The following is a 13,906-nucleotide window of genomic DNA, read 5'->3' on the forward strand; positions in this document are numbered from 1 at the left end:
ATCTCTCCGTGCGCTCGGATCGATGCCAGGAGAGAGCGTCGAGTCTCCACTTTTAGGTACTGTAGCCGCGGCCGGTTATTGGACCCGGAGCCGGGCGCGCCGCGGTGGGGAGCGCTCGTGGAGCGGGGGGCGGGGCTTGGGGGGCGGGCGCCAGGACGCTCGGGGGTCGACGGGAGCGGCGCGCGTCCAAGGACCCCGCGCGGAATCCTCAATGGCTCGTAAGAGCCCCCGTGACTGGCAGAGAGGGGGGGGGCATCGGCGTGGCCAGAGGCCCGTGAGAACGGTGCCAGTTTGACAATTTAACCGCTTTTATTATGAAATATTCGCCGCGTTCAGTTTCGAGCTTGAGATGGCTGAAAAGGTGAGGGAATTTTCCCTCGCCGAAAAAGGAAATCCATCAGTGTGCTCGTGCCGGGGCCCTTTCATTGACAGAACCATGGGAGATGAGGTTTATTTTTACACGGATCAAATTTAATGCGACCCACGCCACTCGGTGTAGCCGGAGCTGTGGAAATACTGGGGGGGGTTACTTCGAGACGTTTGGAGAGAATCCCACAGCTGGTGAACTGTACGAAAGAAATAATGATTTCCAGCGCGGTCTGGGCTGGAATATATGGAGGGTGATAATTGGACTTGGTCAAGTGTGCTTTGATCTTGTGTATTTCCGTAATGTTCTACACGAAGGGCCTATCGGAAGGCCGCGCGTGCCATCTCAGCCCCCCCCCCCCCGCTCCGCTGGGTCACAGTGCGTTTTAGGCCCCCGCCGTGCCTTTTTTTTTTTGGACCGCTTTGCACCAGGGGTCTGTTTTCGGCCCGGCGCGGTAATGACTCGCAGATTGCTTTTTTGGCGCTTTCCGGAGCTTTCCGTTTTCGCACCTACGTTACGGCGCTGAGTCGCGGTCCGTTTCGCCGCGCTCGTTACCGGGCGACGGCATACGCTTGGCCCGGTTCGTTCTTGGCCCGGAGATTTTTTTTTTTCTTTCTTCTTTTTTTTAATACCCCTTCTGTTGTGAGCCGCTGCGCGTTCCTCACCTTCTCCGCTGTGTAATCGGGCCAGCTGTGATAGTCATTTTGGGTTTGCCGAGCGTGGGTCTGAGCGGTTCGTCCCGACCGGAGAGAGAGAGCGAGCGCGCGTCTCCGGAGCTCAGCTGGCTGCTTTGCCGGTTCTGCCGCCGCCGTGTTTCCCAGGGCCCTCTTCCTTTGGGCGGGGCCCCAGGGCCCGTGGAGAGGTGAGGGTCCAAACGCTTACAGCATAACCAGAGGGGGGCAAGGCTGTTTACCGCCGCTGTGTCAGAACTGGAAATAATCCGCGGGAGCGCGGCCCCCTCGTACCGCCGCCCTCCCCCCCCCCCCTCGCCCCCCCTCCCCTGTCCGACCCGCCCGGGGACCCGCTCTCCGGACTCCGCCCCCTCCCCGGGCCCTCGCTCGGCAGAGGCCCTGTTTACTACAGGTCCTTGAGAGTCTTTAATGGCCATCCACTGCTTTTATTACATCATTAATTGCACTTAATGCAGCCACATTACCCCAACGCTTGGCTAAGCTCTGAAAATTAAGTACAGAGCACTTTGTTATAAAATTCACCGTAATGAGCTCTGGTGGGACAAGGTCTGTTAAGTTTGAAATTACCTCGGGCCATTTTTTTTTTTTTTTTCCTTTTTCCACAGGACGGGCGCACAGCGCTTCTCCCCACTTTAAAGTTGGTGTCTTGAAAAAATGCCCTCAGGGCACTTTTCTCTGGTTACTCAGTGGCTGAATCGATGCCACGATATTATCCCTCATTTAAAAACAAGCCTTTTGTGCTGCCTTCGGTGGACTGGACGCCAAGGCGCTCAATCGCGCATTGTGTCAATTCTTGGCTGAATCGGTGTGTGTGTCCCCGCGTCTACGGTTCCGCCCGCTTGATGCTGCCGCGTCGGACGTGTTTGTGCGGCGGTCTGGCCCGCCCGTCCGTCCGTCCGTCCGTCCGGATGACTTCCAGGGCAAAATGAATTTGAGTTTTGCCTCCTCTGGCCCTCTATGTAGCCTGAGTCTCATATCTACTGTAAGATGAAATGCAAAGGCTTAGACTGCTTTACACTCAGGAATCGGTCTCAACAGGGGTGTAGATGTGTGTTGTGTGTGTGTGTGTGTGTGTGTGTGTGTGTGTGTGGGTGTGTGAGAGAGAGAGGTGGGGAGAGGGAGGGAGACAGAGGACAGACGGAGAGATAAACACACTAGAGAATATGTGTAAAGCCTTGTGTATTTTTCCTGTGTCACTGTGTATGTGTGGATAGACTGTTAGACCCTCGACTTCCTCCCTCTCTTCCTCTCCCTCCCTTCTTTTCAGGGACTGAAACCTCTGTGTCCTCATGTCTGTCCAGTCCGGCCGGAGCACGTCTAATTCCTGTCTGCTCTCTTCCCCTCTCCCGCAGCTATTGGGACTCAGCGTCGGAGGAGTCCCAACGTGGTGGCCTCCGAGATCTTTGAACCACACCTAGGGAGCCACATCTTGCAGGTAGGGCGACCTCCCCCGCCCCCTTCCCTTCCCCCTCCTTCTTGGTGCTAGACTTGTGTCAGTCTTCATCATCTGTCTGTCTTTAAATGAATTTAGCTCAGACTAGGAGGTACTGTAAGGAGACCCAGATCTTTTTTTCCCCATTGCGTGCAGTATCCTGTGCCCGTGTTATACGGCGCACCGAGGGTGTTATTTAAAGTAATGACTGCAGAGACCTCAGGCACCCCAGCATCCTCCCTGACTCCGCTGTGGGCCTACCCACAATTCTTTGGGTTAACGTCCGCGAGCGTGGAAACCCGCCGCCAATTGCAGACGTGCTTTGCTCACTCGCTGAAACAGTTATGGGCCTTATATGTGTTTTAAATGATTGCTGTTTACCAGAGTGTGAAAGCAGTTGTACGACATATGGTAACCACGGATCCAGCAGTAATAGCTCAAATTATTCTCATTGATAATCGCCCCGCACACCCCCCAAATATGCCACATTACAGCTACTGAGAGACAAGCTCATTACAGTCTGTGTTTCAAAGCTTTTTGTCGCCATTTCATCCTTTGATGTTCTGTATTACAAAATGTTAAATTATTCAATGCGGTTAAGTGGCCTCTGCAGCAATCATATGCAAATATAGACTTCTGTTTTTGATTCCGTTCCAGAAAGTTTGAACATTTTCAGATACTGTTTTCTCTGCCTAAAAAACCCAAAATATAAAACGCACCCAGAGGAAATTACGGAGGTGGGTGTGTCTGGATAGAAAGCCTCTTAATTTTTTTTGCTTTGCAGTAGATCCAAATTCAGCCATTTTGCTGTTTGGTGTGAGGGCATTGAGAACTTGACCTGTGTGCAGTATATGTTTGGACAGACCTGCTAGGCGCGTAGCCTACTAGCCTACTTAGTCTTTTATAACCGAAAAAATAAACACACATCCGTCTTTTTTTAACCTAGGGTAAAAGACTTTTGGACTGACAATTTAAAAAAAAAAAAAATGTAATTGATATTTTTCCAACAAAACTTTGAAGGGGTGAATTGGTCCAGGTTTAATTTAGAGGAACTCACTCATTTTGCAGACCAGGAATAGAGAATTTTTGTGGTAACATTTTTTTAGCAACACACGAGCTCAGTTTGTACTTGCGCGCACTAGGTCTCAAATTCAGAAAAGGGTAAAATTTCAAACCTGCTAGGGTTTTTCCTTAAGGACCCATCTCCTTTGTCTCTCAAGCATTCAGTGTATTTTACTTACAAAGCCAAGCAGAGAGAAAAGAATTTCTCCCTTTCTCTAACAAGTCTGAAAAGGACTGTGTGAAAGTTTAAAGACGCGTGTTGAAAATTCTGCTCCTTTGTTTGGACTAATTCAGATGCTTTCGAATCCCCCACTTTGATATCGCTGAGGCTTTCCCTGTGGGTTTTTACGCAGTGAAAAAAAGCAGGCGGGAGGGAAAACTCCCCCCAGTGACGGATACCCGACGGCTCTGGAGAACAGAACGACAGCCATATTTGCCGTTTCTGCATTACAATAAGCATGTATGAAATTGGAAGTGACATCCTTTGTGGGTTTACCCCAGATCTTCAGGTTTTAGAGAGAGAGAGCGAGACAAGCTGTTCTGCCGCGGTTAACAAGTTCCTTTCTCTCTTCCCCCCCGACCGAACGGCGCGGGTAATGACGCCGCGGAAACGAAACGGCCGCGCGGAGGCTACCGGCGCTAAAAAAGAAACGGAAAAAAAAAGAATCCTCCGCCGGGTTCTCTCGCGCCACAGGTGAAAATCGCCTCGCAACAGGTTAAGTGTCTGACAAGGAAGCGGAAATTTATAATTAACACCAATACCAGGCCGAAACTCTGTCGAGGCGTGGCCTTTTCCGGGAAGGACTTGTTCCCGGCAAATTGTCCCCATTAATCTTCAGCTTAATTGATTGTGAAAAGTTTTAGGATGACATTTAAAAAAAAAGCATGCTTGGCTGGTGATTGATTTGGGGAAAATGAACTAATAATGAATGCATGGCAGTCATTACTTGTTGAGCTCAGCAGCTAATTTTAGACAGATTAGACCGTGTTTGATAGCGCTTAATAAAGAGGAAGGCCGACGCTGTCCTCTCTGCTCTCTACCTGAGCACTTAGGGGCTCAGTCAGCGCTCATTACTCCGTCTGCTTCCTGTGCTGTCTTTATGCACGCGCGCTCACATAGGGGAGCACGCACGCAGACACACTCACACAGGCACACGCACGCTCTCACACTCACAGACACGCACACTCTCACACTCACAGACACGCACACTCTCACACTCACAGACAGACACGCGCGCACTGCATCAGAGACACGACACACAGACACACTCACACAGGCACCACACTCTCACACCACACACGCATACGCACACGTCACACTCACAGAACACACTGCACCTCTCACACTCACACAGACACGCACGCTCGCATAGGGGACACGCACGCAGACACACTCACACAGGCACGCACACTCTCACACACACAGATACGCACACTCTCACACTCACAGAGACACGCACGCTCTCATACTCACACAGACACACACGCTCGCATAGGGGAGCACGCACGCAGACACACTCACACAGGCACGCACACTCTCACACACACAGATACGCACACTCTCACACTCACAGAGACACGCACGCTCTCATACTCACACAGACACGCGCGCTCGCATAGGGGAGCACGCACGCAGACACACTCACACAGGCACGCACACTCTCACACACACAGATACGCACACTCTCACACTCACAGAGACACGCACGCTCTCATACTCACACAGACACACACGCTCGCATAGGGGAGCACGCACGCAGACACACTCACACAGGCACGCACACTCTCACACACACAGATACGCACACTCTCACACTCACAGACACACGCACACTCTCACACTCACACACACACGCACGCTCTCACACTCACAGACACACACGCACACTCACACAGACACGCACGCTCTCACACTACACAGACACGCACGCTCTCACACTCACACAGACACGCACGCTCTCACACTCACACAGACACGCACGCTCTCACACTCACACAGACACGCACTCTCACACTCCACAGACACCACAGACCCTCAACGACACGTAGACACACACTCTCACAGGCCAGACAGACACACTCACAGCACACTCTCACCTCACACACACGGCACCACACATACTCACACAGACACACACAAGCTCACAGAGGGGCACACGCACGCAGACACACTCACAGACACACACATGCTCACATAGGGGCACACGCATGCAGACACACTCACAGACACATGCACACTCACACAGGAGCGTACACACACAGACACACTCAGGCACACGCACGTAGACACACACATGCTCACATAGGGGCACACGCACACAGACACACTCACAGACACATGCACGCTCACGTGGTGGCGTGCACACAGACACACACACACACGTGCACGCAGACAGACAGACACATGCAGACACACACACACACACACACACATACACAGGCACCTGTGCTTGCACACACACACACGTGCACGCAGACAGACAGACACAGACATACACGTGCACACACACGCACACTTCACTGTTCCACTGGGGTTTCAGCCAGGGAGCTGTGGGATTCATCCCAAATGAAAAGAAATAAGACAACATTCTCTTTTTCTCCTTGGATGCATAAAAAATACATGCGCAATGCTTTAATTTAGTTAGAGGCAGGAACATTTGCAACTGCCATAACTCCCCTCACGTGCACAAGCATGCACAAACACACTCACACACACATTTACTCACACTTGTGCGCACACACACACACACACACACACACTCAATGCACACTTTGAACACGTAATCCGAGCATGAATTAATTTTTGTTTAAAAAAAGACCTTATTCCATCAGTGCACAATACAAGCATCTGCTCATTTTAAGAACCCCAATACATGCAGTAAAAAAATAATTCAGCTCCCCTTCCGAACCTGAACCATGTGTCAAAGCATGCAATCGCAAAGGAGACGGAGTGTACTTGCGGAATGCCTTAAACCCCGGGCCGGTGTTATTCGAGGTTTGCTAACCATACAGGGACCGGGGAAAAAGGACAGCGGCGGCGAGGGGGGGGCGGTCCTTTCGCCGTCCCGCGCACGAGAGGGTTAACCCAGACCCGTACGCGCGGGACGGAGCCTGCGCTTTGTGTCCTGTCCCGAGCCCCCGATGCCGTCATTGTTCCCCAGACGCTTTTGACTCCGCTGACCCCTCCTGACCTGGGGGGAGGCTGCACAGAAAGCCCTTTCTCTAGCCCCCTTTTGTTCAGCCCGAAACGCGCCGAATAAATTTGCCACGCGTTTTTTTTTTTTTTGTCGCCAAAGGTAATCAATTAAGCGTTTTTTTTTTTTTTGGTTTTTTTTGTCTTCCAAACAAAAACATCTCCGGCGGCAGCTGCCTCCGTCTCGGGGAATGTGGAGGGAGATACAGCCCTTTTTTTTTTTCAATCCTTTCCACGGAAATTCCACGGAACGTAAAAAAAAAAAAAACACGGCGGCAAATCGGCAAAGTTATCTCTCTCTTTCGCTTCCACACACCCCCCCCCCCCAACCCCCCCACCCTTCCCGCGCCGCAGACGACAGAATTGTTTACGAGGGCGCCCGGGGGGGGTTTACTGCTGAATTTAAATCTCGGCGAGGGAAAAAACGGCACGCGGGGGGGGTGGTTGAGCAGCCACGGCTCGCACCGGGAGGGAAGGAGTTAACCGGAGGAGGAGGAGGGGGAGGGGGAGGAGCCGGGCTCTCTGCACGCGCGTCTCTCCCACCTCCGTATGGGAGAGGGGCTCACTCGGCGCCCCTCGTACACCCCCCCACCACCCCCCACCCGCTCCGGGAAGCCCCGCTGCCCACGCCCGTCCCTTACCCGGCCGGCGGTAATCGGTGCGCGGGTCCCCCCCTCGGCCGGAGTGGCGGCGGGGACGACGGCTCCCGGCGCTCCCGGTGTTGACCGCTTTTGTCGTCTCCCGCTGAGCGTTGTCATTTCTACAGTCACCGGGCTGTATTGAATCCGACAGCAGCAATAGGTCATTAACAGAAATGGGAGACGTCCTCTGGCAGACGGGGTGGGGGGGGGGGGGATGGGGGAGGGAGGCTCAGCCGCTACCTAAATAATAGCATTTATATCAGCCGGGCCTAATAGTTTGCATGAAATAAATTAGATGTGCCGAGATACTGTTACAAAAAAAAAAAAAGACAAATAAAAGCTCAGCAGCTTATGAAGGGCAAACAGCCGGACTGAGGGGAGGGGAGGGGAGGGGAGGGGGGAGGAGGCGGGGGCCGTCCTCCATCTTTACTGCGGTAAAGAGGTGAAGTGTAATCACGAGCGGCGGGCTGGTTCGCCTCACGCAGGGGAATATTGACGACGGGGCTGGCCGGGACGTTGTCACGCCCCGACCTTTAACCTCCCGCCCCCCCTGTCTCTCCACCTCACAAAAGGCACCATTTCTTTTCGGGCAACTTATCGGCGGAAAGTTGTGCTCGGATGATTAATACGCTTTGCCTCATCAGATGGATGCACAAAAATACTCCTGAAGAAGCGATCGTTAGTAAAGAATCCGACGCTGTCCCTTTTAAAGACGAGCGGGAGGCGACACGTGCAGGCGCACGGAAGGCCTTAGTTACGGGTACCCCGCAGGGCCAAAAATAGGAGGCAGTCTTCCGTGGGCAGCTGTGCTGCACAGAGGGTGCGGGACTCCAAACGAGTGGTGATACGCTGAGGTGCGCAGGGTCCCTGCACTAAAATCTTTTTATCACGACTTGATTTATGTGGTGTGTAGCTGTACTTTCCCCCCCCCACCACCCATTTGTTGGTTTTTTTGTGCGTTAGTTGTGTCTGCGCGAATGCGTTCTCGTGTGATAATGGGGTTCCGTTTCAAAAAGCCTTCTTAAAGAAAAACAAAAAAAAAAGAAACAACCTTCGATCCTCGCGCCGACGGAAAGCGAAGAGACGGGCGGCGTTAGAAATGACAGCTGTTTACATTTGCATAACATCAGAGGAGGAGCGCGGCGCAGTCTTTGAGCCCGTCTGTGTGCAGCTGTCACAACGTGTAATCGCAGGTTGATTTGTGGGTGCGCAGAAATCGCCATTATGGCTCCAGAAGCCCACAGCAGACAGTGTAACAAGTTAATTTTGGGGGGGGGGGGGGGTGGTGCGTGTGTGTGTGCATGTGTATGTGTATGTGTGTATGTGTGTGTGTGTGTGTGTGTGTGTATGTGTTCATGCGTGTGTGTGTGTGTGTGTGTTTGTGTGCGCTTGTGTGCATGTGTGTTCATGCGTGTATGCATTCGTGCATGTGTGTGCGTGCGTGTGTGTTAGGTGTGTGCGTGCGTGTGTGCTTACGTGTGTGTGGATGTGTGTGCGTGCGTGCGTGCATGTGTGTGTATGTGTGTACATACACGCGTGCGTGTGTGTGTGTGTGTGTGTGTTCAGGGGGGTAATATTTCTGCTCCTAAAGTCAAAGGAGCCCAGGACTCAAAATCAGATGCAGGACCTTGGTGTCAATCAGCGGGGCCCTATTCACAAAGGGGCAGACACCCATTGTATCCGTTGTTCCTACCAATAAAATCACAAATTAATTAGAAAATCTGGGAAGCGGCCTTTGTGCTTCCATTCCCCGCGGACAAAAACCGTCTCGGAATGTGACCTGCCACCTAAAGGACACGGGGGCTACATTTGTTCTCCCAGCATGGCTGTCTCACCCCCTCGCCACCGTCCGCGGCGTCTGTTCAATGAGAGAAACAAGGTTACGCTCGTGGAAGCGCAGTCCGGCCTCAGGGACGTTAGCTCGCTGCGTTAGCCGCGTAAAAGTAGCCGGCGAAAACCCCCGACGTTTTAAGCGTGTCATTTAACGACGCGTCTGAATACGAATGGCAGCATATCCGTGATGTATGCCGTTAATGCTTCAAATAAAAAGTTTGTTCTTTTTTATGACTTTGGGGATTGCATTTAAATCGACCTTCACGGCAGCACACAATTTGTGTGAATAAGTAAATGATCGCTCAGAAGAAACAGCGTAATAACTCATGGCAGATTAGCATGCAAGCTGCTTTAATGTTAATTTTCTAGTTATTTTTCATGTTCGTTTCAATTTTATTTTGAAAGTTTTTCTTTATAGATCCAACAAAGTACTGACAGGTCTGTGATGGTATTGGATTTTTTAGAATGATATATTGTAGGCACTATGTGCATATGGGATTGATATCTGCACAATAAATACAATCCATCTAATGCGGCTGCACATCTGTTTAATATTTTGTTATTCTAATTTAATTTTAGCTGGATTTAGTTTTTCTTAAAAGGTTCCAACACAAGACCATGTAAGAGGGCAACCTTCATATTTCTCAAAAAATGAGAAATTCTTTTCTTGTGTTCTACATCTTGGCATATACACAAATAATATGCAAAGGTACAGAAAGCAGTGACAATAGTAAGTCACTGTCTGAGGTGTCTGTTTCTATTTATTTTGCTCCTGGAGTGAACCTGGCAATTTATTCCTGAATATTCCATGATGGAGAATAGAAGAAAATATATTTTACAGTGTTTTTTTTAATTTATATTTCAAAGTGCAATTATTCCTTCTGATTTAGTGTTTCAGTATTTACATGCTTTTAAATATTGGGCTCATGCATGTGGGGAAAGCACCTGAATATACTTTTGGACCAGAACATGGTGCAGAAATAGCATCATTTTTCAAATACAATTATTTCAAAGTTTTATTTCTACTGCAAATGTATTCTTATGTGCCTCCTTTGGGTTTGTTAAGTGTCGTGATAGTACCAAAGTAATGGAGGCAGTACAAAAGTAATGGGAGAGTGTAGTTTTGTTTTCGTGTGATGTACGCTGACTTCCAGCAGGCTGGCTCTGCTCTTCCTGAGCTGCTTATCTCCCCCGCTTGTTAGTTTATCTCCTGTTTACTAATTTTCTGTTGAAAGCAAACATGTCAGCACCCTTCTCGCTATGGTTCACCAGCTTGCACAACATAACAGGAGCGGGATTTACATATCCTTCACAGACAGAGCCCAGACAGAGTTGGCGAAAATCTCGAAGGAGAGGGAAAAAAAAAAAAAGAAAAGGGGGAAAAAACAACGCTTAAAAATCCGTAAACAACAGAAAAGAAGAAACCGAAACTTTGCCGTTTTTTGCAGCCGGATAGCTAGCCGGCAGTCCCGTCACGCTTTTTCGAGGCCGGGTCCGGACGGGCCTTTCCAAACCCGCGGAGGCCCGCGTTTGGACTCCGCGGTTCCGGTCTATGCGCGCCCTGCAGAAATGGTGCCTTTGTTGCACGTAGCTAGCCTTTGCTAGCAGGCTGGATTCGGGCCGAGCGGCGGGAGTGTTAAAAGTGGCCTTCTCGTCCACTTCGCCGGCCCCATGGCGGGAGCAGGACAGTGCGCGTTCGTCCGCTCTGCTGTGGATCGAAAACAGTCCCGGCTGAACTGGGACCCGCGTGCGGGCGGAGCCAGTACGTAACCGCCAGAGAAAAGGCTCGCGGTCCTAGGGACCTTTTCCCCGTCCGTTTGCGCTACCGGACACCGGCGGCTAACCGTTTGCAGTCGATATTAGCGCATTAATCAGCGAACGGCGGCGTCGCAATTAGCGGCTCCCGCGCTAGTTTTGTGCATTCGTCGGAAAGCGCGGCGCCCGTGCGGTTAGCGGCCCGTAGGCGCGCGACTCCGCTAAGGGTACGATGACGGGATAGTCAACGACGCGTTTTTAACTACGCGGAACACGGATCGAGGGGGCTGAAAGATACATGGGAAGAGATTACCCGTGAACTTCCTCTAAAGAGCATACATATTTAATGTTTAATATGGCAGCCGCGCAAAATTACCGCTCAAACTGTGATTTACACTCTGAGCGGCAAACACATTATCTGCACCAATTAGCACTGTTTTTTTCCCCCTCTTTTTCTGCTTTTTTTTTCTCCTTTTGAAAGAATGAATTAGATCTCATTTATATTTTGTGCTTTGTAACGTTGTCGCCCAAAGGAGTCATGCTTGAATATCTACTATCTGATAAGTAATATGCAATTACTGTATAGGAAACTAAAAGAAAAGCACAAACGGCATAAAAAAATAAGTTCATAGAGCTAAAATAAGTAGAGCCTAATATTTTTTTGGGTTTGTGTGGAATGCATTGAAATGTAAGATGTCATGCGGGGCATGTGGATTGAGTGATTGGGGAGCTTGGTGATCTAGAAACATCTTTTTAGAAGTGCAGTCATGTGGTGCTCTGCTATGGCTTTTGACTGCCAGTGAGTATACTGTTAGTTTAGTGTCCATACTTTATGCCAGAATGGTCTGTACACTTATAGCACAGATTGCAGATCTAGACCTGACTGGTATAGGAGAGCCCTTGTTGTAGAGCAGGTATAAGCTTGGGGCCTGCATTAGGTTACCTTCTAAGTGGTTTTAAAATGATGAGGATACCTCATCCTTTGCACCGAGCCCTGATTTTTGCCTTAGGTATGATTTCATATTAATGAATGTGTGCAAAATCTGCACTTTACTGTATGTCCAAGTACTGTAGGCCCTCGTAGGGGTGCTGAGCGCTGGGGTGAAGGGTAGGGATGAGCTGGGGACGAGCATCATTCAGTGCAGGTGTCAGCTTTCTGTTAAACCTGGTACCATGTGCTACGTAGCTGCAAGTGTGATATTGTATAGGTGTGAGTGTGCACCATGTGCTACGTAGCTGCAAGTGTGATATTGTATAGGTGTGAGTGTGCACCATGTGCTACGTGGGTACAGGTTTGATATTGCACAGGTGTGACTGTATACCGTGTGCTATGAGAATACCGGTGTGATATTGTACAAGTGATATATTGTATTATACTTGTGCAGTGGTGACTGCTGCAGGTGTCAGGTGTGTGCAGGTGGGGTCTTGGTACAGTGTTGACTGTGCTGCAGGTGTCAGGTGTGTGCAGGTGGGGTCTTGGTACAGTGTTGACTGTGCTGCAGGTGTCAGGTGTGTGCAGGTGGGGTCTTGGTACAGTGTTGACTGTGCTGCAGGTGTCAGGTGTGTGCAGGTGGGGTCTTGGTACAGTGTTGAGTGTGCTGCAGCCTCTGGTGTGTGCAGTGGGTCTAGTACAGTGTTGATGTGCTGAGGTGTCAGGGTGGTGGCAGGTGGGAGTCTTGTGCAGTGTTACTGTGCTGCAGGTGTCAGTGTGTGTGCAGGTGGGGTCTTGTACAGTGTTGACTGTGCTGCATGTCAGGTGTGTGCAGGTGGGGTCTTGGTACAGTGTTGACTGTGCTGCAGGTGTCAGGTGTGTGCAGGTGGGGTCTTGGTACAGTGTTGAGTGTGCTGCAGCCTCTGGTGTGTGCAGGTGGGGTCTTGGTACAGTGTTGACTGTGCTGCAGGTGTCAGGTGTGTGCAGGTGGGGTCTTGGTACAGTGTTGACTGTGCTGCAGGTGTCAGGTGTGTGCAGGTGGGGTCTTGGTACAGTGTTGACTGTGCTGCAGGTGTCAGGTGAGCACAGGTGAGACATGTACAGCTATGAGACCGGGGCCAGTGTCACCTCAGCTTTAGCTGTGAATGTTAAACAGACGCAGGAGGTGCTGCGGCCCACGGGCCCTGCTTAACCGGAGCTGAGAGACGGATCGGCAGCTCCACCTTCAGACCGCGCCTCTCTCAGCACCGCCAAGAGCACAGACACGACCGCTCCTTTTCGAACGGGAGCCGACCGGGCCAGACCAGCGCCGGTCGCCGTTCATAGATAACAGGAGAACCGTTTAATCCCAGGTGAATGACCGCATGCTAAGTGGCTTAAGAGCGCGTGTGAAGGATAGCTTCGGCGGGTTTAAACTTTTCTGTCGAACGCTCGGAAATGTAGGCGATTACGTGCGTCTATTAACGCGCCACTGAGGGTTTCCGTTCACCTTGTACTGAGGCCCAGCAGGGCCCGATGTCACTTTGAAATCTTTAATGGGCTGAGGAGGGGGCTGTTGGGGGGAGAGGGGGGGGAGGGAGGGTTAGGTTAGGTGGGTGAGAAGTGGGGGTTGAGGTGGAAGTCAATAAGCAACATTAGTCTCGGCATTCTTATTATCGAATCCCCACTTCCTCCCAGCCCCTCCGATTCATTAGCAATGGGAATTTGGGGGTGGGGGGGGGGAGGGGAGGGGGTAAAAATCCGCCTTTTCCTTATTATTTATGCAGTCAATAGCAAGGCTTGTCTGCATTCATAATTGTTTGATTTTATAGGCCGGTCTTTAAACAAACATTGTCTATGGTAATGCGATGCCCTGATGGATGGGAAAGGTTTTGTCTGTGAATATCATTTGGATAATTAAAAATGACAGATGAAATCGCCCGCTGTCTTGACCCTCACTTTGTTCCCCGAGTGACGCCGTGGAGATGCTGATTGCTGTCAATCACCGGCCTTCCGAGGGT

At 50.8% G+C, this 13,906-nt stretch overlaps 1 protein-coding gene across 5 annotated transcripts in view; it reads left to right on the forward strand.

The window, feature by feature from the left end:
• The window catches only part of LOC135252213 (neuronal PAS domain-containing protein 3), a 300,620-nt gene that overhangs the window by 143,319 nt on the left and 143,395 nt on the right, over positions 1-13,906 (forward strand). For all 5 annotated transcript variants that reach the window (XM_064330040.1, XM_064330056.1, XM_064330047.1 and 2 more), the window contains one exon: positions 2,412-2,494. In XM_064330040.1, the coding sequence (XP_064186110.1) occupies positions 2,412-2,494 (83 nt within the window). The remainder of the gene's footprint in view (positions 1-2,411; positions 2,495-13,906) is intronic.

Source organism: Anguilla rostrata, chromosome 1 (assembly GCF_018555375.3).
Source record: "Anguilla rostrata isolate EN2019 chromosome 1, ASM1855537v3, whole genome shotgun sequence".
Taxonomy (NCBI): domain Eukaryota; kingdom Metazoa; phylum Chordata; class Actinopteri; order Anguilliformes; family Anguillidae; genus Anguilla; species Anguilla rostrata.